The sequence below is a fragment of the Sturnus vulgaris genome, chromosome 6, assembly GCF_052056855.1.
Source record: "Sturnus vulgaris isolate bStuVul1 chromosome 6, bStuVul1.hap1, whole genome shotgun sequence".
NCBI lineage: Eukaryota > Metazoa > Chordata > Aves > Passeriformes > Sturnidae > Sturnus > Sturnus vulgaris.
In genome coordinates this window covers 7304633-7331891 of record NC_142248.1, presented here as the reverse complement: position 1 = coordinate 7331891, position 27259 = coordinate 7304633, and the positions used below count along the sequence as shown (strand labels likewise).

Below are 27259 nucleotides of genomic sequence, written 5' to 3'. Positions count from 1 at the left end.
TTAGGCTTTTTCAGGTTCTAGAAACCAGATCAGAAATTCAGTAACTCTTTTTCAGAAAGCAATTTGTTGCAGTCCATGCCTTCAGAGAACTTGAACAAAAAAATTGCTTTATTTAAAAGAAAGATTTTCAGTTTAGTTTAGAATAATTAGTGACCTTTCAGCAGAACCAGCAGCCTAACTGTACAGCATATAAATATAAGGAGAAAATTATGAATCAAGGGAAAACGTTTTACAGAAGCCAAACTGTATACATATTTAGGTGTGCCATGAGGAGATCAATCAGGATGTGTGTCCTACCTGACTGCAGAAGCTGGGTCAGTATGTCTGCTACCCGAGGAAGATTATCTCCAGTGGCAAACTGAGGCAATTCCTTGATTGCTTGTCGCCGGATCTGTTGAAATGGTCAGCAACGTAGAAATTAAAAACTTTTTAAAATTTCAGGAATTACATAGCACCCCAAATCCCCTTATTTTGACATATTTATGATGAAAAGAATATATTTTTCTTAGATCTAGGCAGAACTGGAGAAAAATCAAATTCAAACAGCACTTCTGTTCACAAAATCATTCATATGATCAACAAAATAAAGGCTGGAATGTGTGTTACTAAGGAGGTTTATTTGCTAACAGGAAGGACAGTTCTACAGTTGTACATATGGCAGAAATAAACTCTAGGGTTTGCTCCCAGCACTGAAAAAAATCCTTGAAGATCTGTCCAAATCCCTTAAGACCTGAAAAATGGAGATGCTTCAAAGGTACAGCATCACAGCAGCAGCAGGAAGCATCTCAAGAAGCATAACAGTCAGAATCACATCCCTGTGGTTCTCAGGTGCAAACAAGATTCTGTCTCCCAGCATTATTTATCAGAATCAATTACCACAAAGTGTGTTTTGATAGGAATACATGTAAATGCTATTCAAATAAACTCTAAGTTTCTTTCTACAGAGCTATTCCTTTGATCAGTGGTGGGAGCTAAAAAAGAGAAATGCAAACTGATGCATCTTCTCAAGCACAATGAATGAAATGCAAGAATACAACTAAATTTTTGTTTTCCAAAGACCAACCCTCCCAAAAGACACAGCCCATTAAACAAAAAGAGGAAACAATAGCAAAATATAAATTCAAAGTATCAACTTGTTACAAAGTTCTTATTCTTACAGAAACATCTTCATCCTCGCAGAGATCCAACTGGGCATTGATAGCTGAGTCAGCCAGCTCAGGAAAATGCTTGAAGAATTTAGGAATAAACTGGGCTGCAAGTCTCTTCTCCTTGGCACCTCCTTTCACACCATCCAAGATCACCTGGTAGGCATCCTTATGCTGAAAGAACAAAACCAAATACATAAATGTTAAAATCCTGGGTTATTCTGAAGATAAGGAAGGACTTTTTTCTCCCGTTCTCCTAAACTATTTAAGTCAACTATATTACAGAAGCTTGTTACAAAGGGATATATTTTTCTCTTAGACTGATATAACCATGCCAATTTGGTAATATTTGCCTCTGGTGCCTGTTTTTTACTGCTATTCTGGATCCTGTCTGTTCAAGTGTGTACCACTCCAGCTGCTGGCCCTAACGGTAACACCTCTTGCACACTGTGATTAGATTAGTGCAAGGAATTCTGTGATCACTGCCACTGCACTTGGCCAACTTTTCAAGGAGTTTCTGCCTTTTGTATGCTCATGTATTGTCTTTGAAGTAGAGATTACCTTTCCCAGTAACTGTGCCACTGCAGTGGATCATGAATTCTTGTTAATATATATGGTGCTAAAGTATCTCTGGCATCTATTCAGGTAGTTAACTTCATCTGGAATCTCTGGTATCTATTTAGGTAGTTGGGATGAAAGACAGTGCTTGGAAGAACTGTTAAGGGAAACTAGATTAAAAATAAAATCCCAGAAACCTCCAGTTTCAAATACAGAAATACATATTCCAAATATAGGAACAAACATTCCAGCAACAGTAAAATATTCTCAAGCTGCTCCAACTAGAATCATACAGGTGCTTCTGATTCTGTGCCTGCAGGACTGAAACTTTAAATTAATTGAAGTCTTTGTTGTGGTTAGCTGTGTGTTTGTGAAATAGAATATTAGGATACTAGCGGAAATCAGGACCTTCTAAGATGAATTTTCCTCATGGTTGTGAAAAAGAATGCTTAAAACAGCTTATCCTACTTTGAACAGCAACCCTGACAGCACAGGACACTTTCTTTGCTTTATTTGCATTAAATTTCCCAGAGCCACATATATCATCATTACTACTCCACACGGAAGTTGTCCCATAGTGAATACAGATACTAATTTACAAAGCAGTACATTGCATTAACACCCTCTAAAGCAAGCTGCATTTTAAAATTTAGTGCCCATGCTCCTGAAGCACTTCCTACAGCCTGTTGATAGCTCTGTGTTGCCAGAATCTGAACTGGAACGGGATAGAGATCTGGATGAAAAATAAGCAGTGAAAGAATAATTTGCCTTTCAGCTGAACTACATCACCACCCAGTTCACTCTGTAGTTGGGCCAATGCAGTGCTCAGCAGCAAAGGCAGGAATGAGGCAGCACAAACTAGCAATGAAAACACACATCATTACACACATGGGTTCTCAGGCTGCATGGTAAGAACAAGTTCTGCTGTAGAACACGTAATATAAAACTTAATACATATGAAAAAGCATTCATGCAGCAATGGAGCAGAGCAGCCTGTGTTCCCTGCGTTTGTGTTCCTCCATGCTAATTATTCCTACCATGTAGGCAAAGTACAGTTCAGACAGGAGTTTGTTTTACCTGTACCTGGCAGCATGGAATGCTCTAGAAAAACCACAGGTAACTACAGAAGCCGTGTGATCCTTCTGTTTCATGCAGTCCCTTCCCATCTGTAACAAAGGAATGTCCTAACCTGGAGACAGTGTCCAAACCTTTGTTTTTAATAACTGTTAATTGCCCAATCATCCACTAACTTCTCTAGGTTAGTTCTTGAGCCAATTCATACCCTACAGTGCTCTGTGACAAATTTCACAATGCATTATGAAGAAATGTTTGTCTTCCTCTTTATTTTCAGCCAGCTTCCTAATAGCTGTTTTTCAACATCTCACCTTCATTCCACTTGCAGACACCTCACACCTGAGCCCCTTCCTCAGCCGAAACACTCTTTTATAAGCTCAGTACTTCCAAGTCTTTTAAACTACTCTAGACGTCATAACTTCTGGTAGTCCTCATGCCCATGCTCAATATTTCTTCATTTGAGATAGGGTGACGTTTTGCAGTAAGAGATCATATTCATAATGTGTTAAGAGATAATAAAGCTGTAAGTAAACTGCTGAACAAGGAACTCATGGCTTCTCAGAGTGCAGAAATTGGAGCAACCGAGCAGGATTATGAAATGACAGATTCAAAGAGGTAACTCCTTCACAAAAATTAACAAAATAATGAAACATTTTAGCACAGAACCTTTATATGCCAGAAGCACAATCAGTGCAACAAAGCATCAGAAAAGTTCACCGAAGAATAACCTTGCGAGCTATGCTTGTTACACAGACACTGGCTCTGGGAACCCAAAAGCTGGAGGGCGGCAAAGCTGGGAGAATGTTTCAGGAATCACCATTCTATACTTACCCTCAGAGGTTCTTACACATCTACCCTGCCACAGGCTGCATTTCTTAAGCATGCTGGAGTTTGCTCTCCCTAAGATGGCCATTCCTTCCTCCACAAAAGCTACTCACAAGAATCAAAGGGAGCTGAACTGCGCATTTCTGAAGTGGCAAGGTAACAGCATGTTTTACTCTGCACCTCTCCCCGTAGTTCCCTACATTTTGTTTGCATTTTGGTTCTGAGGTGATGCTTTTGTTGGACTGTCTGCAAGGATGCTTTGTTCACTAGGGCATAACCACACAAGCAAACTGAATGGACCTGAATTAAAATGAAAAAAACCTTCAACAACCCCTGCCCCCATCCAACTACCAATTATTGGTACTCTTAAAGAATTTTCTAAGTGGCCTTGTATAGAAGTGTTCTCTTTTAGTTTAAAATTCATGGTTAGATACAGATAGGGCAAAACTACTTACCTACTTATTGACATTATAACCAAAAGAAAAAAAAAAAAAGTACCTTCTGCTTTTTCAGGGGGCTATTTGGGAAAATGAGGGACTAATGCAATTCCAAAACTACTTATAACTAACCATAATATTTTCTATTGGTAATAGTCAAAGAAATATTCTAATATTCAATAAGTCCATTGAACAATTCAGTACTGGTATAAACAAATGGCAGATCTTGCCAAGATTTTACAGAAAAAAAATCTTCTTCAGTCGTGAGGGTCGACATTACATTCTCGCTTCAAAGAAGAAAAGACCAAAGGGCTACGGGCAGCTTTCAAACCATAACAGGCTTCACCTACCCTCAGCAAGCCTTTTAGCAATACAGCCTGCCAGACCTCCTCCAGATCTGAAAGTGCGCTAGATCTGCAAGCGCGGTGCCAAAGACTTCAAGGCCTGAACTCGCCAGGCGAAACTCCCCACGCCCTTGCAAAAAACAGCCTGACCCTAGCTAAGAACCGGTAAATATCCGCGACGCCACATTTAAAGGAGAGCTGCCGACACGACGCGGATGCTGCAAAAGCGACGGGAGCTGCTGCGGTCCTTGCAGATCCGCGGGCGCGCTGCTCATTCCCACCCGGCCCGAGCCGCCGCGGGCCTGAGGAAACCCACCGCGAGCACAGCCCCGGCGGCTGGCCGGTTGTGCGGCGAGCCGAGAAGCCCCTCTGCCGGCACCCCGGCCCGCGCCCGCCTCGACCCGGAACTCCCCGCGGCGGCGCTACGCAAGCCCGAGGCCTAGCGAGGCCTTGCAGGCCGCAGCCACACCGCACCTGGCCTGCCGTCTCCGTGGCGTCCGCCAGGATGCCGTAGTTGCGGTAGAGCTCCTCCACGGTGGGCATGGCGCGGCGGGGAAGGGGCAGAGCCGCCGAAACACCGAACCCGCCACTGACGCCGCCGCCGCCGTCGCCGTCGCCGCCGCCGCTCCGGCCGCCGCTCCCGCTCGGGCCGCGTCGTCAGCACCAGCGAGGCGCCAGTCCCAGAGCGGCCGCGCGCCGCCGCCCGCGCGCCCCCCCTGGCGGTGGGCGGTGGCACTGCAGGGCCGGGACGGCGGAGCGCACAACGGGGGAGTGGGGCGGGACCGGGACCGGGAAGGCGGAGCGCCCAACGGGGGAGTGGGGAGGGACCGGGACCGGGACGGCGGAGCGCACAACGGGGGAGTGGGAGGGACCGGGACCGGGACGGCGGAGCGCACAACGGGGGAGTGGGGCGGGACCGGGACCGGGACGGCGGAGCGCACAACGGGGGAGTGGGGAGGGACCGGGACCGGGACGGCGGAGCGCACAACGCGCCGCGCTCTGAGCGCCCGGCTCTGCGTGATCCGCCCCGCCGCAGATTCTGCCCGGGGCCGCGCTACGGGTGCGTTCTTGTGCTCGGAGATGTGCCATGGCCTTTTACCTATTGCAGGGGTTTTTTTCCCTCCTCTCCGGGCCTTTGTTCACACTCCTTCTTCCCTTGATTGATGCTTTCCCCCAGCGCCTCGTTTCTGTATCCCTTTTTGTCTGTCCCATACAACTACAATGGAAGATGCTCGGGAAGTGCCTGTTGCATGCAGAGCTCCTAGCAGGAGACGGAGACTGCTTTCCTGTGATTTGGTGACTTGCATCTTTTCCTGCAGAGGAAGATGCTCCCAAATTCCAGAAACTGAAGTATCTTCAACTCATGCCAATGAAGGCAGCATGTGTTCATTAGGCTCTAATCACCAAATATAAATTGTGCAAATGTTTTAAGGCTGTAGGAGTGTCTTCTTCTCATATCTCAATACACTTTAGCATCCTGCAAATTTCACAGGCACTTAAAATGAAAGAGGATTCCCCTCATGTGAATCTGAGGCTGAGCTAAGCAAAGTGCTGTACCTTTCTTAAATATTCTTCCCAGCAGCACGAAGGATGCTGTTGGATGCATTTGAAGCTCCAGTCTGTCTCCAGAGTCCATGCCGGTAGACCACATACAGCAGGGATGTACAGCAGCATCAATCATTTCTCTTCTTCTGTTTTTTCTCAATTCAGTGTTTCAGCCAGTGGCAGCAGTGACAGCATCAGTCACCTTTCTCCCCTTCCTTAAGTTGAGGCCCAGTGCCTTTCCCTGTCCCCTGGTGGATTCATGTCATTCCTGCACACTGTGATGGGGTCTGAGGGTGTGGAAGCTTGTGGCTGCTGTCAGATCCGAGAGAGCTCTAACCACATCCTGCCCCTCCACGTGCTTGTGGCCATCACGTTTACCCAAAGTAATTCCAAAAGAATTTTCAAAGTTAGTCATGGATATCTTTGTTAAAGTTGTGATATTTTTGAGAATGCATCTTTAGGAACTCGGAAGCTTGAAATGCACATTTGAGAAAGACACACTTTTTTCAGACTCTGCAATGCAACTCTCATCGTTTCCCAAAACAGGGTTCATCTGCCCATTAATCAGGATTATTCTCTCTTTTTTCTTCTCAATCTCTGCAAATCCAAGCATGTGGAGATAACCCTGTGGTAAATTTGATAATGAAGTGGTATAATTATATATTTGATTCCCATTCCTGTGCACTGCCCATAAATCAAGTACTCTGGAATCACTGCAGGTTCTCCAGAGGAAAATTAATTTACTTGTGAAATTAATGAAGTTTTTTGTTTTCCTCAGAGGAAAAAGATTACTATTTCTATCCCACAAGTGGCCCTGTCTTTGGTGGAGGACTGGCTTCAGACAAAGCCCATAGATGGGGCAAGAAAAGACTTCTATTATGACAGAAGGAGAATACATGCTTAATGAAAACTTCACACTGGAACAGTGGCCAAATGCCATGAACCAAACCTGGAAGGTTTCTGTGAAAAATAAAGTGACTGAAATAGAGTCCGTTTGTTGGCTTACACTGCATGAGCAATTGATCCTGATTTCTTCTAATCTCACTTTTTAGAATTGGGTTTGAGTCACTAACAGGTTTTATATGTGAAGGGGTACAGCAATTACCCTATCCATCTTAAAAATCTTTGGAGAGTTTTCAGAAAATGGGATCCATTTATCACAGGGGAATACAACGCGTGCATAGCTATGTTCACAGATGTAAAGCTTTTTATTGGCACACACTAAAGGTATCCTGCATGGCTATAAGCGCCTAGCTGCTGTCTTCAGACAACCGCAGATTTTCCACTGATTCCTTCTAGAGCGATGGGGTTTTGTTGCAGACTTTCCCCTGGCAAGGCGAGGCATTTTTCCCGTCGGAGCGGCAATCCGCGCTGCAGGGGCGCGCTCCCGGGCCGTGCCGGCAGGCGGCGCTCGGTCCCCGCGGAGCAGCCGCTGCCGGCAGCCGCACGGCGCCCGGCCTCGGTGGCGCGATTTCCCTCCGCAAAAATCCTTACCCCCAGCCTGCTCCGAGTCACTTATCCCGGTTCTGCCCCAAAAAGGGATTAGAGAAATAGAGACGGGTTTTTCTTTCCCTCTGTATTTTTTTTCCCCAGTTTGCTGCCTTTGTGCGCAGTCTGATTGTACCCCTCTTAGTGCTTACTCTGCCGCAGTGTGTGGGAAATGTAGAACATCCTTTTAAATGGTTTGTGAACGTGTAAATAATGCTCCTCTCTTCTGCAGTTCAGAAGCTCCCACAGCCCCGACAAAGCGTGTGCCGTGCGTATTAACTGCGGTCAATCGGCGCTCTCCACACCGGCAACGCTGGGAAAAGATTGAAAACCCAGCGTTCTTCAGAGTCTTTGATTGTCTTGTTTGTGTGGAACATTCATACAATATTAGAGACAAAACATCTTGAAGAGTAAGAAAATGGGACTGTGAAATACGATATTTGGCAAGAAGACTTAAAAGCAGACATAGCATCCACTGATTGTTTAGCTCAAAGAGCATCTATAGAAAAGGAACAGATGACTGGTTCATACTGAGTTTATTCTACTTTCATTGAAAAGTTCCACATGTATACAATGCTGGTTAGGACAAATTAATAGGACAGATAATGGGTAGTCCATCCTTTGTTGAAAAAACATAAAATGATTGGATGTTACTTTTCTACAGGCTGAAGTTTGCATGCTTTGTGCTTCTCTGCTGTGGTGGTCATCACTGACTTGCCATGCCATGATTCCTAACTCCTGGGACATTGAAATGTGAGTCTGCTGCTTCTCTGGGCTCACTCAGGACAGGTTTCACCTCTGAATTTTGCCTCCAAGCTTTTGCATTTTCATGCTGCTAGTTCACGGTCCCCCACAACATCCTTCTCCTCAAACTGAAGAGTGAAGGATTTGATGGGTGGACTGTTAGATGGATTAGGAATTGCTTGGATGATCACCTCCAGAGGGTAGGGGGTCAATGGCTCAGAGTCCCAATGGGCATCAGCGATGAGTGGTATTCCTCAGGGGTCTGTATTAAGATGAGTGTTATTATCTTCATTAATGACATAGAAGATGGGCTCAAGAGCACCCTCAGCAGATGACATCAAGCCGAGTGGTGCAGTTGACATGCATGAAGGACAGGATGCCATCCAAAGGGAGCTGGACAAACTTGAGGTGTGGGCTCATGGGAATATCATGAGGTCTAATAAGACCAAGTGCAAGGTGCTGCACCTAGACTGGGGCAATCCACAGTATCCACACAGGCTGGGGGATGAACAGATTGAGAGCAGCCCTGCTGAGAAGGACTTGGGGGTGCTGGGGGATAGGAAGATGGACATGAGCCACCCCTGTGCACTTGCAGCCCAGAAAGCCAGACTTGTCCTGGGCTGCATCCAAAGCAGCATGGCCAGCAGGGCGAGGGAGAGGATTCTGCCTCTCTGCTCTGCTCTCACCTGGAGCTCTGGGGTCCTCAACACAGGAAGTACATTGACCTATTGGAGTGAGTCCAGAGGAGGGTTACCAAGCTGGCCAGAAGTTGAAGCATGAAGGGAAGACTGAGAGAGCTGTGATTGTTCAGCACGCAAGAGAGAAGGCTTTGGGGTGACATAATTGCAGCCTTAGAGTACTTGAAGGGAACTTACAGGAAAGATGAGGCGAGAATTTACAAGAGTGTGTAGTGACAAGACAAGGGTGAACGGAGTTCAGATTGAAAGGTTTGGATTAGATATTAGAAAAAAATCTTGATCGTGAGAGTGATGAGATACTGGAACAGGTTGCTCAGGGATGTTGTTCCCCCATCCCTTGGAGGTGTTCAAGGCCAGGTTGGATGGGGCTCTGAGCAACCTGGTGTGCTTAAAGGTGTCCCTGACCGTAGCAGGGGGGTTGGGAACTGGATGATCTTCAAGGTCCCCTTCCAACCCATTCTATGACTCTGTGAAATTCCCCACTGCTTGCCTCTTGCTTGATGAATTCAGCCACGGATGCTGACCCAGTTGCCACACTGAGCAGCTTGACATCCTGTACCTTCCACTGCTCCCGAGGCTGCTGCTGGTGAGACAGCTGTTGCCACTGCTTCTGAAAACACGTGAGAGCTGCTCTGCAGCACAGTGACAGATTGGAAGTGCTAAAGCCACATGGCAGCAAGCTGTGGAAACTTTTCCACAGCTTCTGTGTATTTGCAGTGGCATTTGCAATGGCAAGGAGCACTGTTTTTGTCTGTGCTGGCTGATAAGAGTATGAAAATGACAGTGGCTAGGCAGAAGGAGCTAGACGGTGACAAAAGCAACAGAAGAATTTTGAGGACTGAGGCTTGTTTTCAGTTGGTTCCGGCAATGCTATCCAGACATACTTCAGAAAAATCACGGCATTGTGGATGAAATACCTGGAATACTTGGAATATATGCTCAAGTAGCACTTAATAATGGTCTGTGCCACCTGGATGACACACTGTGGGCTGTAGCAAACTGTGTAAACACGGCTATGGCAACCACAGCATGCAGCACTTGCTGTGCTCCAATTATTGGTTGAAATAGCATCTCTAAGCAGATGATTCTTTTCGACTTGGAACTTGACTAGATTAGAATGAAATAGTATTCCTCCAGCACTTTGAGCCACTCTAATGTGAAAAATCATCCTAAGTACATGCAGGCCTTTGTTATAATGGAAAAAAATTGATGGCAAGTTGAATCTCCAATTACTCTGAAAAAGAAGCAAAATATTCTTTTTCGTTCTCCCATTTCTTGAACTAGAGAAATTAGATTGCTAGAGAGGTTTTTTTCTGGCATAGCTCTAAGACTTCTGTTGTCATGGGGATGTCAATTAATGGGGTTGTTTTTTATGTTCTTAACCTATCTGTGCCAACTAAGCTTTTGCATGCAGACCAGGTCTTATACCAATCTGAATACTCATAATAGGAACTGAGCTTTCTGTTTAACAAATTCTCTTCTGAAGACTTTACTGTATGCCTTAATGTTTTTTTTTTCCCTCCTCAGTACTATACTTTGTTAAATAAATGAATGTATGGGCATGTATTGCATATATACAAATTGGAAAACGTTGTAAACACAGGTTTTGTTAATGCACAGATATAAGTAATCTTTATTGGCATCTCTGGCTGTGTGCAGGTCCTGCAGATGTGTTGTAAGGTTGTTGCAGGCTGTTCCTGTGCTTTGCATGGTCTGCAAAGACATTCATATAACATAATGCACAAATATGTGCATATGCACAATGTCTGGAATCATGCATGTGTCAAATATATCAGCATGTGTATAGTGCATGCCTGAGTGCATGATTACATCTTTTGTTGGGTAAATACAAAATGTTTTATACTTTGTATACCCATTTGTCATAAATGCGTGGGAGTGTATATATTTTATATTTATATATATTTTAGAGTGGGCAGTGTGACACATACATGAGACTTAAAGCCTGGAAAGCATCTTTTGGAGCATGTCTATATTGTACAGATAATTCTACCTTTCCCATGAAAAATATTTAAAAATTATTTATATTTTCAACTGAGCTCCGTGTCTATCATGATTGCTAATAATGCTGAACAGGAATAGATATTACAACAGTTTCCTAGATGTTTTGCACTGGAGCTTTTCAGTGTTTCCTCTACCTCAAGAATCTGTGTTTCTTTGAGCACATGAATATTTTGTGCTATCTGCCAGCAAAATGTTGGTAGTGCCCTTTGTTGGCTTCCCTGGGGAGTTCATGCAAATCACTTTGAAATACAACAAACAATAAGATCCCTAAATGCTTTTAAACAAGACCAAATTAGAAAAAGCTTTCACATTGAAAACATAATTTTCAATTAGTATCTATTCAGTGGGAAGGGGAATGAGGTGGGGGAGAGCTGGCATGTGAGATAAACTGGATTTGTTAACATGTCTTGAAAACACTTGCTGACTAGCATGTTTTTTTTTCCCTTGTGAATACCTTGCTGTAATTTGGTGACATTCCCATAGTCTCTCTGCTATTGTACTTCAGGTAGAAATGAACTCTGCCCAGCAGGAGGTAGACTTGAGACAACCAGCAGCCTGCTGTGTCTATGCACTGTATGAGAGCTGAATGTTGCTGACAGGCTCAAAGTTAGGGAAGGGACAAGTATTTTCTCTCCTCAGTCCCTTCCTTTTACTATCCACCAGTTCATATGGGAGAGCACTGAACATGGAAGTGGATGACTGAATGGCCAAAGTGACACCTCATTCCTTCAGGAGCAACTCAATATGTCTTTGGTAGCACTGATGTGGGAGGTGTTTTTACATGGATAGAGAGTGCTAGTCTGCAGGAAAGGCACTGGGGACCATTCACTACCTGTGTGCATTTTGTCAGTATTTCTCTCTCCTAACAGAGGAAGAGCAGAGCGCTATTTGTTGCTGCAGTTGCTAACTACTAGAACAGAGGCATGATTTACACCAGAATTAGCCTGTTTTTCTTTTGCCCTTTATTAATTTAGTCTTCCTATCCTCCAACATGGGCAGAATTGACTGTTTTTTCTTGATTTCTGCATGAGGGTGAGTGTACCTTTGGTTTGGTTTGGTTTGCTTACGTTACTTTGGCTTGAATCTTTAGATGACGTCCTTACCTTATCTCATTTTCTCTTTCCATTCTCACTTTCTCTTGCTTCTTGTTTTTGTTCTCGTTAGAATTAGAATTTTCTTACCTCTGATCTCAGGAAATATCAGCCCTGCCACGTCTTGGCATGGCTATGCCATGTTATTTTAGCCAGTGTATGGAGTGGCCCGTCCCTGTGCTCATTTGTATGTGCTGTGTAGGTTACCTGCCCTCTCTCTTGCATTTCAAGGCCCTATGCTAGAGATGCTCTTTCACATCTGTCTGTGTATCCCTGAGAACACAGGATTCCTTGGACAAATGCCTCTCAGCTCATCACCTGACCAGCTCCTCAATCCCTGCTTGGCTCAGAGCAGACCCTGGGATGAGCAGTGCTGCCTCAAGCCCATAGCACTTATTTCCTCACCTTCATTTTCTGTTTTGGCAGCAGGGACTGGTATTTGTAATGGTCAGGAGAATCAGCACAGCACCTACTGGAAAGAGGAGTCTAAAAATTCCTTTATCAAAGCAAAGGAGGGTAGCATCTGGTATTTTCAGGGGTTTTATGCCAGGACATGGAAGTTCTAGGGCACTCATTTCACCAGCTGCACCTGCTCTGGTGGAATTGTGAAGATTTTGTCACACTATTTTGAACACTGTACCTAGCTGAGTTTCTCTGCTTTTTCGAAGAGAAAGAATTAATTAAAATATGCACCTAAGCAAGTGACAGAGAATATGCATATCATGTTTGTCAGGGAGTAAAAGTACTTTTTTGGAGGTATGTGATGAATACACCTCCTTGAAGACAAGAAGATGTCTTAATTTCTAATAATAGAAGCGAGAACAAAAGAACCTTATTAAAAAAAGCTTCTAAGAAAGTACTTTTAACATTTTAGAACGATAGCTAGCATGTGGTTGTGTTTTGGGTTTGTGTTGGGAAGGGTGTTGATAATAGAGCTCTGCTGAGCAGTGCTCAAGGCCTTTTTTTGCTCCCCACTGCACCCCACCAGTGGGGAAGCTGGCAGTGCACAAGGAGTTGGGTGTGGATGCAGTCAGCACCCGACCCCAAGTGACCAAAGGGACATTCCATACCTTATGGCAGCATGCTCAGCTTATAAACCTGGGGGAAGAAGATGAAGGAAGGACAGGGATGTTCAGAGTGATAGTGTTTTTTACCCAAGTAACCAGGGTTTGATGGTGCCCTGCTCTCCTGGAGGTGGCTGCACACCTGCCTGCCCATGGAAAGCAGTGAATGAATTCCTTGCTTTTCTCTGCTTATGTGCCTTTACCTTTTAAACTGTCTTTATTTTTACCCATGGGTTTTCTCACTTTTACCCTTCCAATTCTCTCCCCGTGCCATAGCAGGCAGTGAGTGAGCAGCTGTGTGGGGCCTTGGTTGCTAGCTGTGCTTAAAGCATGTAATTCTCACATTCCTTCTTTGTTTCTCTCATCTCTTTTCCCAGGCTCTGAAGCCAGAGGTGTTTACTATGTACATCCTTTTGTTATTCTCTGATAAATTATCCCTCAACTCTATAAACTGGCCATTTTCCTCTCTCCTAACCTCTCATCTGTAATATATTCTGAATGAGGACCAACACCTTGATTCATCAAGGCCATCTTTGCATCATTTAGAGAATCCCAAGCAAAGGGTTATCTAGTATAATTATATCCTTTCATAATGGAAATCTGCAGTTGCAATACAATCTTACACATACTATGGAAAGCTGAGTATAATATATAGTAAAAGTGAAAAACAAATTCACTCTAGAATGATGTTGCAGACATCATGTAATCTCATGACAGTTTGGAAGAGGCATAGGCTTGGCCTCAATTCGTATTTTTTAAAATGATGTGAAACAGTGACTAGTGAAGACATCTGAGGGTCAGCAGAGTTAGTGGCAGTTTGTGGACTGGCTAAACTTTCTCCCTTACCAACTCACTCCTCTTTTCATTCTGAATTTGTGACAACAGGAGACCACCGAAACACTTTCTTGGCTTTGATCTAGTGTTGCCCAAACCATCTATTTTTCAGTCCAAACTGAACAAACTTGGTAAGAAGATTCTCTGCAGCTATGTATTCCTTCCTGCTTTGCTTGATGCAACACTGAGAACTGTCTCCTGTAGGGGACAAGCAGGGAACTGCCTGTTTCCCTTTAGCTTAAGAGACAGTCTGGACTTCTTCTTCTGGCATTAGTTCAAATTTATTGATTATTTACTGCTTATAATTTGGATAATAATAAAGTCTGCAGCATGAAGAGCTCTGAAAGAGAGACCCATGATTCCCCTGTTAAGATACAGACAGAAATATCAGCCACTATCAAGGAAACAGCAAAAGGCTCAAGTTCTGGACATCACTCTTTAGAAGTTTACAATATGAACTGTTTCCTCATTAATCTTATTGGTCCCAGGGAAGCATTCCAACTACTCCCTTTCTCTTGCCATTGAATTTGTCCCTTTGGGCAGCCAACTGAAGTAGCAATAGATTATTTATATGAAACTTACGAAGGAACAAGACAAAATTAAATGTCTGAATCACAAATGGAACAGAGACAAGTTTCTTGGAAACACCAGTTATTTTTTCAGAACTCTTCATGTCATAGATGAGTGACTCTGATATCCCAAGCAAAGGAGGAATTAAGTTGGGCTGTTCTCACTTCTGGATTTATTTAGCTGTTCCTGGAATCAACAGGCAACCTACTCAAATGTCATCTTGAAATACATCAAGTGATAGATTAAGGGGTATTTTGAACCAGTCTTGATTACTCAAGATCCATGGGCACTTTTTGACCATGCTGATGCTCAAATCAAAATTCAGAACTCAAAGTACCTCTCTATATGTGAAAGAGGTATGTGAATCTCTTGCATGATACTCACATGTAACCCTTTCCCACCTGCACACCAGAATATATTAGAGTGGAGCTGAACTAATACAAAGTTTTTGATTTATCCCTATTAAAAGCCTGTATAACTTCAATTGCACTTTTAATTGTAAACAGGCTGTGGGTTTTCCTGTGCTCTTCTGAACAGCTGCAGTGTTCTCCCATGTGTTTCCTGTGTTTTATTGGCAAGTCACAGGATTTATGAAAGGGATTAGATGATATTGTTGCCTGTGGTAGCAGAGGACCAGACTCAATGACCCAGGCAGTCTCTGCCAATCCCATATCTCTATTTTTCTGTAGACTACGTAAATAATATTAGGACTGCTGGCATGAAAGCCACAATGCTAATCTTTTTTATTATTGCTTTATCCATTTTGAGCTAGCTTGTCCAAATCACAGTGCTTGATTTTCTGTTGTCTTGCTGCTTATGCTGTCATTTGAACTAACCCATAAAGGATGTTAGAACTCATCTGAATCAGACTGGAAAGGCTTGAAGTTCATTTTACACAGATGTAAAATGATTACCTAGGCAGGGGGAGATCACTGCCCACGTATATTTTGATATACCAAAACTCCAAAGCCATTTTTATACTGTTGGTCTGTGAACTTTTTTCAATGGTTTAACACTTCAAAGTACAGACACGCCTGTGCAAACAGAGGATTAGGATGTTCCAGGCAGAAGATTATGAATGCAAGGGAACTTTCATGCAATGAAAGGCTTCTTTACAAGAGAATTACCATCATATATAAACATGTAGCTCTGAGACCAAATGAACTAATGATGTCTGATTTCCTATGGTTTTGTATATTGTAGTTGGATTTCCCAGTATCCTGTAATGTACACACTGCAGGTGAGGCATTTCAGGCAAGTTTCTTCATCTGAACTCTAATGCTGAGTGAAGTTGATCACATCTCAAAAATCTTAATTTTCTCAGACAGAAAAAATACCAGGTAAGAGCAAGACTTACTTTGCAGCATTGTTGCCAGGGCTGCAACCTTTCCTCCCATCTGTCCATTTATATGGCCTGGTACAGTGCACTACTGGTAGATTCAGGAAGGAATGTGCTGCTCTGCAGCCCATCTGCCTCATGGGCCACATCCAGTTCTGCAGCTGTTTAGCTGTGAGAAGCTAATAATTCAGAGGCAGGGCTGCACATACTTTCTGTGAGATGTTGGCTGCTCCTACAAGAGCCTCTGCCTGCTTTCTGTCACCCTGGAACTCATTACAGAATAAGCTTTTTTTTTTGTAGTGACAAGCAAATAATAAAGCACCCATGACCCACTCAAACACGTGAATCTTCAGATTGGCTCTAAATAACTCTGCAGCTCTTTTATTTTATTAAGGCCCCAAAGTGGGCATTTTGTTGGCCTCTGTGAGATAGGGAAAATTAGATTGCTTTGCACTGCATAGCTCTTTTATTATAATAAATGCATTGAGGATTGAGCTCTTTAATTAATATCTGGAAAAGAAAGGGAAGGATCTACTACTGAAACCCTTGGGCCATCTCAAGGAGAGGGTGAGAGTTAGAATTAGCTGGAGAAAAAGAAATAAAGCAGCTTTCTGAAAAGAATCCTCCTTGATACTCACTTTATGTCCAAATGCCATGGGAAACAGGATGATTTTTTATTGGAGGAGACATTCCAGAACCAACACAGAGAGCAAATCATGGTGTCATTTGGGTCAGCATTACATTTTATCTTTCCTGAGTCACTTTCTCTGAAGGTTCCCAAAGCAACTGAGCAATGACAGTTTGGTCTTCTGCCCTCTGGAAATCTGTGTGTAAAGGTTGTGGTTTCCTTTTTCTACCTGGCAAAGTACAGCACTGGAAAATGACACAGCAAGGAGATCAAGAGCCTTTGAAAGGAGCATTCCTCTACCCTCCCCCCTTCTGTCTTTGGTTTGTGTGCAGTTTTGCCAGTTAGTTGTATTTTCAAATTTAGAAGAAAACCCTGTCTTTGTCTTGCTGGACACCCAGAAGGTTGGACTGGCAGCTTTCACAGGTTCAAGTGAAGACACTGGACACATAAAACCATTCTCCCAGGCTGGGTGGCCAGGACTGGAATGTGTTACATCTGTGACACACACAGCTCAAACACACAAAAAATTGGGAAGATTAAATACCTCCCAGTGGAAACTTTGACAGGCAATACATCTCTCATAAATACTGAATTTGCATGTAAAATAAAAGTGTAACAAAAGAAAGAACAAAGCTAGTCTTTGGCAAAATACAACAAATCATGTTGTATTTTTGAAAGACTATCAAGAACATGTGACTGGTAAGTACAAAATGAACTCTACAGTCTCTTTGGCAGCTGTTGCTCATTCTGCCTCTGAACTTGCCAGCTTAAATATTTAACATTTAAGAGACCCATTTTTTCACTGAACTGAAAGAATCCACGTAGAATCATAGAATGTTAAGGGTTGGAAGGGACCTTAAAGATCATCTACTTCCACCCCTGCTGCTATGGGCAGGGACATCTCCCACTAGACCAGATTGTTCAAGACCTTATCCAACCTGGCTTTGAACACTGCCAGAGCTGGGGCATCCACAGCCTCCCTGGGTAACCAGTTCCAGTGTCTCACCAGTCTCACAGTAAGAATTTTTTCCTAACATCTAGCTTAATTTCCCCTGTTTCAATTTGTACCCATTATTCCTTGTCCTATCACTATAGTTCCTGATAAAGAGTCTCTCCTCAGCGTCCCTGCAGGCCCCCTTCAGATACTGGAATGATGCTATGAGGTCTGCACACAATCTTTACTTTTCCAGGTTGAATAAGTCCAACTTTCTCAGCCTGTCTTCATAGGGGAGGTGCTCCAGTTCTGTTATCAACTTCATGGTGGTCTCTGGAATTGCTCCAACAGTTCCATTTCCTTCTTGTGCTGGGGACATTAGAACTGGATGCTCATGGCATGTTTTTCATCAGCCATTTCCCCCCAGTGCTCTGCAGGGCTGCTCTCAAGCACTTTTCCACCCAGCCTGTAGGTGTTTCTGGAATTGCAGCTATCCAGGTGTAGTTCCTTGCACTTTGCTTTGTTGAACTTCATGACATTTGCCTTAGCCCACCTCTCAAGTGCGTTAAGGTCTCTTTTTCATCACTGACTCCAGAAGTGTCTCCCCCTCGGTTCAAGAGGCATTTTCCTTACCATTATTCACATTGGTTCAACTCTGGTAACTGTTGGATGGTACTGTAAAAAAGTGGCTTTTAATTTTTGTATATGTTTCATTTTTAACTTATTCCATTATGACAGAACAGCTATACTGCTTCTGGATTTGGTGCCAGCCAGGTTGGCATTAGTGGGAGTCAGTTCACAAAACAGCATTGGGCAGTACAGACAGAATTCAGTCATTGTCATTTTTACATCCATGGGATCTGAAGGAGCTATTTCAGCTTGGCTGCATTTAAGATAGAATCAACCAAAAATGTTCTTTACCAGGCTGGGTGAAGTTTAAAAAGGCTCTGGTCAGGCCCCACAAGTTTGATTCAGATGAGCTACTACAAGGAGTCACTCACCATTGGGAAAGTAGGCTTGTGGTTATGCTGTGGAAAGTTGACTAAAATGGCACAACAGCTCCTACTTGTCTTTTTTTCCAAACCTGTTCTAGAAAGGCATAAGGAGAGGCTGGATACACAGGACTGACTTGAAGTAGCATCCTTTGGTAATTAAAATCTGACTGGCTGAATGACTTTGACGAATTTCTGAAGCACTGAACTGAAAAAACAGGAGCAGATTCTCTTTTGGCATGCTAATACAAGCCTCTGCTACGAGCAGCTCCAAGGAACCATATAAATACAAATGAAGTCAGAAGATGAGTTTATGAAACAAATACCAAGTTTGTCTTTCATTCTCTTTACTTTGATCTCTGCTACCAATTAAAAGATAAAAAAAATTTACAGCACATATAAGTCCAATTAGATCTTGTAATGAAATCCTCAAGTACTACTGAGGTGGAACTTGCAATAATTAGTTTTGATACATAAATAAATTTTCCAAATGCAATTTTTTTCTTTTAAGATCATGCTCCACTTTGAGTTCATAGTGTTTTATTATTTCACTGATGTGTGAGAAGTAGTTTCCAATGTTTCTGTTCCCTTGGTTCTTACAGCCTCTATGCTAATGCATTAAAAATAACTAGAATTAATGACAAATCTAATAAGTAATTATTCTAGTGGCAATGCTATGAACTGGAAATCTAACTTTAGGAATAGGTAAAAAATATTCATAGTCCCTTGGTTTCACACCCTCGTCCATCCAAAGAAGGATAAAGAAACTGGATTATCAAGGCACTGAAGACTTAACATAGATTTTTCAAGTGAACAAAGTTGTGGCTAAGATGGTGTGCTTGAAGTTATGATGAGTTTTGTAAGGAGCCAATAATTTCACAGGCTGCAGTGAGGATTGTCTCCTTAGTGAGGTAATTTGAAGAAAACCCCAAATATCTTTCCCACATCACCTTTTTTGGTAAAGATTTAATGAATTTATGCAGGTAGAGCTCAAGCCATAAGCCATACATAGGTAGAACTTTTCACTTGTTTCTTTACTACGCACTTCTAAGGCTAGTTTTCATTTAAACAAAGTAAGATACAGTCTCAGAGTTTATACTAGGACAATACACAGAAAGGATGGTTTTCTGGCTAAAAACTGTTACAAAAAATGAAGATCATGAAAGCCCCCTTCTCCATACTGCACAATTCTGTGCTGATATAGACCTTCATGTACAGTGAGTTTTTGGGGCATTAACCTATACCTTCAGAGTGTCAGAGCCTCTCCCCTTTTTGCTCTCAGTTTATGTTGTTCAGATTCTTAAATTCCTGCTTTGAAGGAGCAATAAGGGTGTTGTAAAAATAAATACATGAATATTTATAAGAAACATATGGAAATGCAGATAAAAGTTGATTTAGTCATTCTTAAACAGCAATGTTTTCAGGTGTTTGTACCATGGCACTGGGAACCGAGTTACTGCACACAAAGATAGGCAGATGCTAATTACCATTGCTCATGTCCAGCTTATCTTCAACAGCCACAGACATTCAAATGACAGGGGCTTTCTGAGTCTTGCAGGATTCAAGGCGTAGTGTTGCAGCTGCTACCAGGTCTGCCTCTTCTAAAATGCTCTAAGCCCAGTCTACTGACTTTTCACCTCAGATGACTCTTCTCTGGACTCCAGTCTTGGCTGCCTTATCAGTGTACTTCTCATGCTGTCTTCTTGCTTTCTTCTGACTGACTCTCTGGGCAAGTAATCCTAGCTCTGTCAAAATAATTTAATGTTACATCCTTGCTGCATGTCTTAGGGTTTATCTTTGCTGCCATAGAGGGAAACTCAGGTAAGGCTTGGGCATACACGTTTCAGACCTAAGTCAGTGCAGACAGTAGAAGGGGGAAGGGCCAGGCTTGTTGTCCCACAACACAGTCCGTGGTCAAAAGAAACCTTTCTGAGAAGAATATGTCAAGCTGCAAGGGGCTGGGAGTTGGTGGACATGGTACAATAATGTGTCTTATATTCCCTGATAGCTTCTGTTGATTAAAACACCTTCCTGCTCCAAGTACCACCCATGCCAAGGACTTCTCACCTGATTTCTCTTTATAGATATTTACAGTTAACATAGGCAGGCCACTCCACCTCTACCTGGCAACAATGCTTCTTCTGATGGAAATATTTTCAGCATCATAAATTGTGGATCCAGCCTGATGTATTCTGTATGCTGCCTGCTTTAGCAATCTTGCTAAAAATCTCACAGCCTTTATATTTCTGATATCAGGATTACATCAGTTTCTATGGCTCTCAGTGGGGGATGCACAGACTGGCTTCATTCCATCTAGTCTGGGGTGTTTAAGTCAAGCACTTGACTGGAGATCAAGGTATAAAGATATCTATAATCAAGGGGAAGAAAGAGATGCACCTCCTGAGGATTATTCAGATTTAGCTAGTGAGAGGTTGTTTTGTAGTAACATCCCTTAGATTAACAGAACATGACAACTAACTGAAGGAACCCCTGTAGTCTGGAAGTCTTATAGTTGCATTAACATGGCTCTGTATCCCAAATTTACAACAAAAGCACATCTCTGAAATGTGGTGGGTTTGAATGATATACACTGTTCATGCACTCCTTCCAAAGTACAGCTGGAGCCAAGCCAATTTACAGTGTTTTTTCAGTACCTTACAAATAAGTGTCAGTGAACTCACAGCTCAAAATACAGCTAATGGCAACAGGGCTACAAAAGTCTGCTTTTCTTTCTGCTAGCAGACAGCAGGCATTTTTCATCCCATGACTGTTTAAGCAGTGAAGGTATCAGCCATTTGATGGGGTGCTCCCTCATGTAATTTGCAATAAATTAGTGAAAATAAAAGAAAAACTTGCTTGTTATGACTCTCAGCAATCGTGACCATAATAAAATACAATTTTATATGATGAGCCAATCACGATCTTATTTCTTAGATGGCAAAATAAATGTCTGAGTATCAAGGATACTAAATCCCACAAAAAAAACGTGCTAAAGACATGTTACAGACTACCAATTGTGAGGAAAAGAAAGTTTAATTATCTCAAGAATCACGGTGAATCTGAATATTCATTTCATGTCATCCTTAATGAATCATTTGAATTCAGCAAAAAGAGGTGAAATGTCTTTTTCAAAACATCTGTCAGGAGCCAGGCAGCAGAACAATCCAAGGTGTCTGGTCTCAGTGTTTATTATAGCATCTGTAAAATAAGCCAGTGTGTGGGAGCACACAGGAGCAGCCCATCAGCATCTACTCAGTCCATGCACAGCTCTGGCAGTCAGCAGGGACACAGTGGGGGGACTGTGACCCCCGATCTGCCAAACCAAAGCAGGGCATTCCTCATCTTGAAGGAGGAGGTACACCAGTGGTGGCATTTCCAGTGTTCTCAAAGAGGAAAAAGGAACTGGATGATAACATTTCAGAGCAGAAATATTTTTTTTTACACTTTCAAAAAAATGCTCAGACCTGCAGTGACACAAAGCTTCCCTGAGTTTATTCCTCCCTAGGCATGCCCTTAGAAAATGATGAGATGGGTGACAGAAAGGATCAAGCACAGCAGTGTGTTCACTCCTCGTGTGACAGTGGCATCTAGACTCAATCAACAGTGGCAAAACTTCCAGCTCACACTCCGTGTCCTTGGCAGGGTGCTGTGAATGCTGTTCTGGAGAGGAGATGGGTGTCACACCTCCACCCAACGACAATGTGCTGTGGTGCCTTGTCCCCTTGGTCAAATAATGAGTGAATTTGAACAGGAATGGACATGCTAATAGACAGAGAAAATAAGACTTTATTCTTCACACAGAGCCCTCCCTTCTCCTTCATCCCAAAGATTTCCTCAAACCTGCAAACATGCTTTTAATTGAAAAGTTTAAACCATCAATCATATAAAAGAGCTTGCCACATTCTGCACTGCCTACCACCTGCTTATGAGGAAAAAATAGAAAGTACCAAAGGAGCATATGAATTGAATTGTACTGAAAATTTACTCAGTCAATCTTTCGAGAGCAATTCTTGTCTCTCAAACTGATTTCACTGCACTATTTGTCTTGGTAATATAACCAGAAGTGTTTTCCTCCTTCTGGGAATTGAAATGCCTCTTGCTCTAACCTGCCCAGCATCTGAAAACGTTGGGGCTCTTTTACCTACTGAGCAAAGTCCAAGCTGTTAAAACCTTTCTATTCTCCATTGTGGCCCACTTTCAGGTACCCTCTGTTCTGAACAGAAAAGACAGCTGTTGGGCCCAATAAAGCATTCCTTCAGAGATGCCCAGTCAGGTGCATGCTAGAGCTAGCCTGCCCTACTGTCCAGCAGTGAAAAGAGAAGATTGTGATAGACCACGAAATAGCAGCCTTTACACAGGGTATGAACACCACAGCACTTATATATTCCTGACGTTTCACTCCGCTTCTGAAGAAAAGTGATTTTCTTGTAGCTAAAGCCTTTAATAAGAAACATGATTCTGAAGCTGCAGATTTTTAGTGTAGACACTGAGAATGAGGCATTAGAAACACAGAACCACTGAAAGGTTTGAATTGGAAGGGATCTTAAAGATCACCTAGTTCCAACCTCTGGGACATTGTAAGGGACACCTTGCACTAGACCAGGCTGCTCAGTGCCCTTCCAGCCTGCCTTTGAACACTTTGAGGGGTGGGACATTTGCAGCTCTGGGCAACCTGTTCCAATGTCTCATCAACCTCACTGTAAGGAATTTCTTCCTTAGAACCAATCTAAAGCTGCTCTTTTTTAGTTTAAAGCATCCCCCTTGCCCTATCACTACATGACCTCGTAGTGGCAGTCAAAAAGTGCCTCTTTGGCTTTTCTCTTGGCTTCCTTTTGGTACTGGAAAGCAAGTTAAAGCCTGGTGTGCAGGCAGGTGACACTGCAGTTAGCTCTCAGCTATCAGTATTTTTGCAAAGACATACCTCTAACATGTTTGTATTGATCTATGAAGTACAAGAAAAACCCTTTTGACAAGAACCAGGCCTTTTTCCTGTCTTAAATATTCCTCACAAAGGATCTGTTCCCAAACATCCTTGGTATAATTTCTTGCCTTTTCTTGATCCTTCTTTCAAGTCCCATTCTAGAAGATTGATTTGTCTGTAGTGTGCATGGGAAATCCTCACATGTCCACTCTACACAAGCCTCCAGTCCAAGCAATTTCTCACCTGCTGCTACCATGATCTATGGGAACAATATATATTGACTAGTGGCTGGACATGAAACTGTGCAAGGCTGAAGGACACTTCTTTTATTGAGAACCAATTCCCTGCTTGCTCCATTTTCCTGTTATGAGCTCCAGAAGCAGAGATTAACGACAGCCATTCCACTTGTTTAAACAGCTGATGTCTCAGGCCTAGAGCCCACCTGGGGCTCCTGTCTGGACAATAACAACATGCCATTTCTGAGCTAAGCAAAAAAATACTGTAAAAAACAGCAAAGTTTTAGCTTCCAAGTTGGCAAAGAAAATAATTTCTTCAGGAGCAGAAAATCAGTTGAAGGACAGAAAATGAAAACCACTATGAGCAGCCACAGAATTTTTACTATAGTCCATTACTACTGAATTTTCATAAACACAGATTGCAAAATGCAGGCATTGCTGGGGTGAGATGCAGCTGTTGGATATGAAGAGACACAATTGCCATAACTCTATGATGGATGTGTTCACCGTGAATGAAATGGAGAAGATGACAGGGTCAATGATAATGAATGTGCAGATACAGAAGAAGAAGCTGGGAGAATGTAACAAAAAAAGAAGAATAGGAAAAAGCATATAGAGCTATTTTGGGCCCCTACAACAAGTGTTTTTGACATAGAGAATAAAGAGGATAAAGACAACAGACCAGCAAAGCTGGACCATGGAATAAAGCCAGTGCTTTAAGAGTGAAAACTTAGGAACTAGGCATTTCTATTTCCACACCAAAAGACCTGGATGAAGATATATATGGCCCAAAAAAAGATGTAGGTTGGTTTGCTTCTTCTTTGCTTTCTTACAAGAGTAGGAGGCTGGCAATATTAATGAAACATAGAGAGATTATGTTGCTGCTTCATGTGCTACAGTTACTCTTTGTTAAGAGGACTTTGGATTCCAAGATTCTTGTTCTGGTACAAAAATAAAATTATTGGAAAAAGTGGCCAAGAATAATAGCTAGATAAAAGGACTACTTAAAATACTCCTACAGGCGAGTACTAAGGATTCATTGCTTTCTATTTCTTCAAAAGCTCTATAGTCAGGTAAGTAGGTTTTTTTTACTGTAACATATATATATATTTTCTAAGTGAAAAATTTCACAATTAACTCTCAGGTGCAATTGGAGAAATAAGAAATAAGCATCATGCAGCCATCAAGCTTTCCAATTATATTTTCTTTCCTCATTTCATGTGAAAAGTACCAGCTGAGCCCTGAGTTACATTGCATACCATTGTTACATCCTGTAGCTGTCCTGAACGTGCAGAGGTGGGGGATTTTGGAGAGTGTTATTTGGCTGCCATTGATTTGACTAAGAAACAAATAGGGAAAAGGAATACTCAACCCTCCACCCCTGTCATCATCACTTTGTCTATCTCCATCTGTCATCCACACAGGCTCTTAGTGATTAAATTTATAAGCATTTTCAGACACATTGAGTGAGTACTGCTGAATCAGGAGAATTACAGTCTGGTCTCAGCAATGAGTTAATATTTTAAGCCTCATGTTAGTTAAAGGACTTTTACAGCTCCTTGATAAAAACCCAGCTGTTATTTTTAGAGAACTTGAGCCACAAGAGAGCTCTTACATCCCAGTTTCTGCACTCTGACACTTTGGGGAGGAAAGATGAAGAAAATGTTATTTATCTGTGATAACCTGATTTGTCTCCTTTTCCTTGTTTTGAGCAAAGAAAACCTACTAAACCTCACCAACGTGGTGAGGAGGCTGGGCTGGCCTGGCATAGCCACTCTGAGGTGTTCAAAAGGACAAACAAAAAAGTCTGGAGGGGGCTTACTCTGCAAGCTTTGGCCTCAGTGAGCTGCAGAGCAGCCTGGCTGAGCTGCTGCTGCTGCTGTGATGGAACCAGATGCTCTTGTCTGCTGACCCGATTGTGCTACTCTGCAGTGATGGTGGGAAATGACAGAGTGCTGTTCTGGGTACTGACAACTTGATGAGGGCTGCCATTGCCTGGGCTGCTTGGGAGGTAAATAAAGATAGGAACTTCTCCATGGAAATGTTGTAGTTCTTATTGATATATCAAAGAAAACCCTGGCTTTTGAGCTTACTTTGTACTGTTGCTTTGGGCTTTAGTGTAACTAACAGGCTTCCCTGTGCATCCTGATGAATCAGAGAGGTCACTATGTAAAAGTCAAATAATGCATCCTCAAAGGCTGGAATTTTGAGATGTCAGATAAAGGATTTTAAGGAGAGAAGATGGTGGCAAACTACATAAACCCCACATTTCTGCTGAGAAACAGCTTGACAGCAATTTCAGGCAAAGGAATCCTGGCTCTCAAGTTAGGACTATATGAAATAAAGCTCCATTGATCCCTCCTGAACTGTCTCACTAAATCTTGTTTGACTCTTCAAATAGCATTCTTCAAATAGCTCCTGATAAAATGAAGACTCAACCTCCAATGTAAGTCTTGTAAGTCAATGTAATGTCTAGCCACTCCTTTCCTTTTGCAAACAACACATAAATGTCAGAGTGCTTTTACTGACCTCAATAAATGCTTGCAGGCAAGCAGGGATGATCCCAGATACTGCCAATAGGAGGTCGTTAAGATTGATGGCATGTTTCCACAGACTCTGTCAGCTGAGAGAACCTTTGCAGTTTTACACTCTGATGGTAAGCTTGATTCTGGTGTTGTTCAGGCAACAGACCAGGGCTGGCTCAGGCATGGGGAGAAAAGCCAGGAGATTGTCTTCCTCCATTCCATGTCTGGTGAGGGCTGAACAGCACATGACAGACAGCTCCCATAGAGTCAGGTGGGATGGTAATTGGAAAAAAGCAGAGTGAAAGGGAGAAGCTGCAGAGGTATTGTTCTGCTTCCTACTCAGTACCAACCGCAGAGTTTGCTCATTGCGTGGGTGAGAAAACATTCTGCCTCCGGATGGATTCTAGGAGCAGGAATGATTCTTTGCATGCCAGAATACTCTGACTGCTTTCTTTAGAGTCCTGAGGGGCAAATTTATCTCTAACGTGAGTCAATGGATTTTCACAAGAGCTGAATAAACTCCACTCTCTTTTGTAAGAAGAGTAAAAATGTTTTCAGCAGCTAGGAAAAAAAAAATTATATGGTAGGTCTGCAATCAAGCTCACACGTGGTATATTGTTTCTGAGTGGCAGATACAAGTGTCTTTTCCCTGCTCTCTCTCCAACAGTTCCCTCTGAGGATGCTGGAGGTGTGCAGCTCCCAAATGTTACAGGGATGCTCCCCTGGTAGGCAGTGGGGTGGCAGAACAGCATGTGCACACTGACCAGGTAAGGGCTGTCCTACAGGACATTTGGCTGCTGTGCAACTGCAAATTCTCGCAGGCATTTAAGAGACAATTAGGCTCTGGAGCAAGGAATCCAGTGCATTGTGTTTCTCCCGACATTAGGGACAGGGCACTGTAACATTTATTACTTGCTCTGTTTCCTGGTTCTCACTTTCAAAGCCTCGGCAGGAGAACTTTGCTTTGTTAGTATGTTTCTAGCATTGCCTTCTCATTTTGGATTTTCTACTGTAGTTCATACAGATTGACAGAGAGAAGATGGAACAGAAGGTGAGAAAATAGGGTGCTGGCTCACATTTATTAGCAAAAAGAAGTCTGACCTCAGCTGGAGAACAATGACTCCTGTAGCAGGATAGCATATGAATGTTGATGCTTCAGAAGCCTCAGATTATTTTTAGTTTTCCATCTCAAGGACAGGATTCCCACAGTGCAGGTAGAGTCTCTCTCTGAAGTTGCTAGACCAC

The 27259-nt window shown here is 42.8% G+C and overlaps 1 protein-coding gene and 1 long non-coding RNA gene across 3 annotated transcripts in view; one reads left to right on the top strand and one right to left on the bottom strand.

Annotated features, from left to right (window-relative positions):
• API5 (apoptosis inhibitor 5) overlaps positions 1-27259 on the bottom strand; it is a 51378-nt gene that overhangs the window by 12025 nt on the left and 12094 nt on the right. The window contains exons 1-3 of one of the 2 annotated variants that reach the window (XM_014873531.2): positions 4858-5069; positions 1158-1319; positions 298-391 (exon numbers count right to left, since the gene is read on the bottom strand). In XM_014873531.2, coding sequence (XP_014729017.1) covers positions 298-391; positions 1158-1319; positions 4858-4926 — 325 coding nt within the window. In that variant the 5' untranslated portion in view covers positions 4927-5069. Of the gene's footprint in view, positions 1-297; positions 392-1157; positions 1320-4857; positions 5070-27259 lie in introns of those variants that run through there. The other variant, XM_088166811.1, reaches the window with a different exon arrangement.
• On the top strand, positions 5318-6935 carry LOC148223299 (uncharacterized). The gene is made up of 2 exons (XR_015804412.1): positions 5318-6311; positions 6707-6935. It is a non-coding gene; the product is annotated as an uncharacterized LOC148223299 (long non-coding RNA).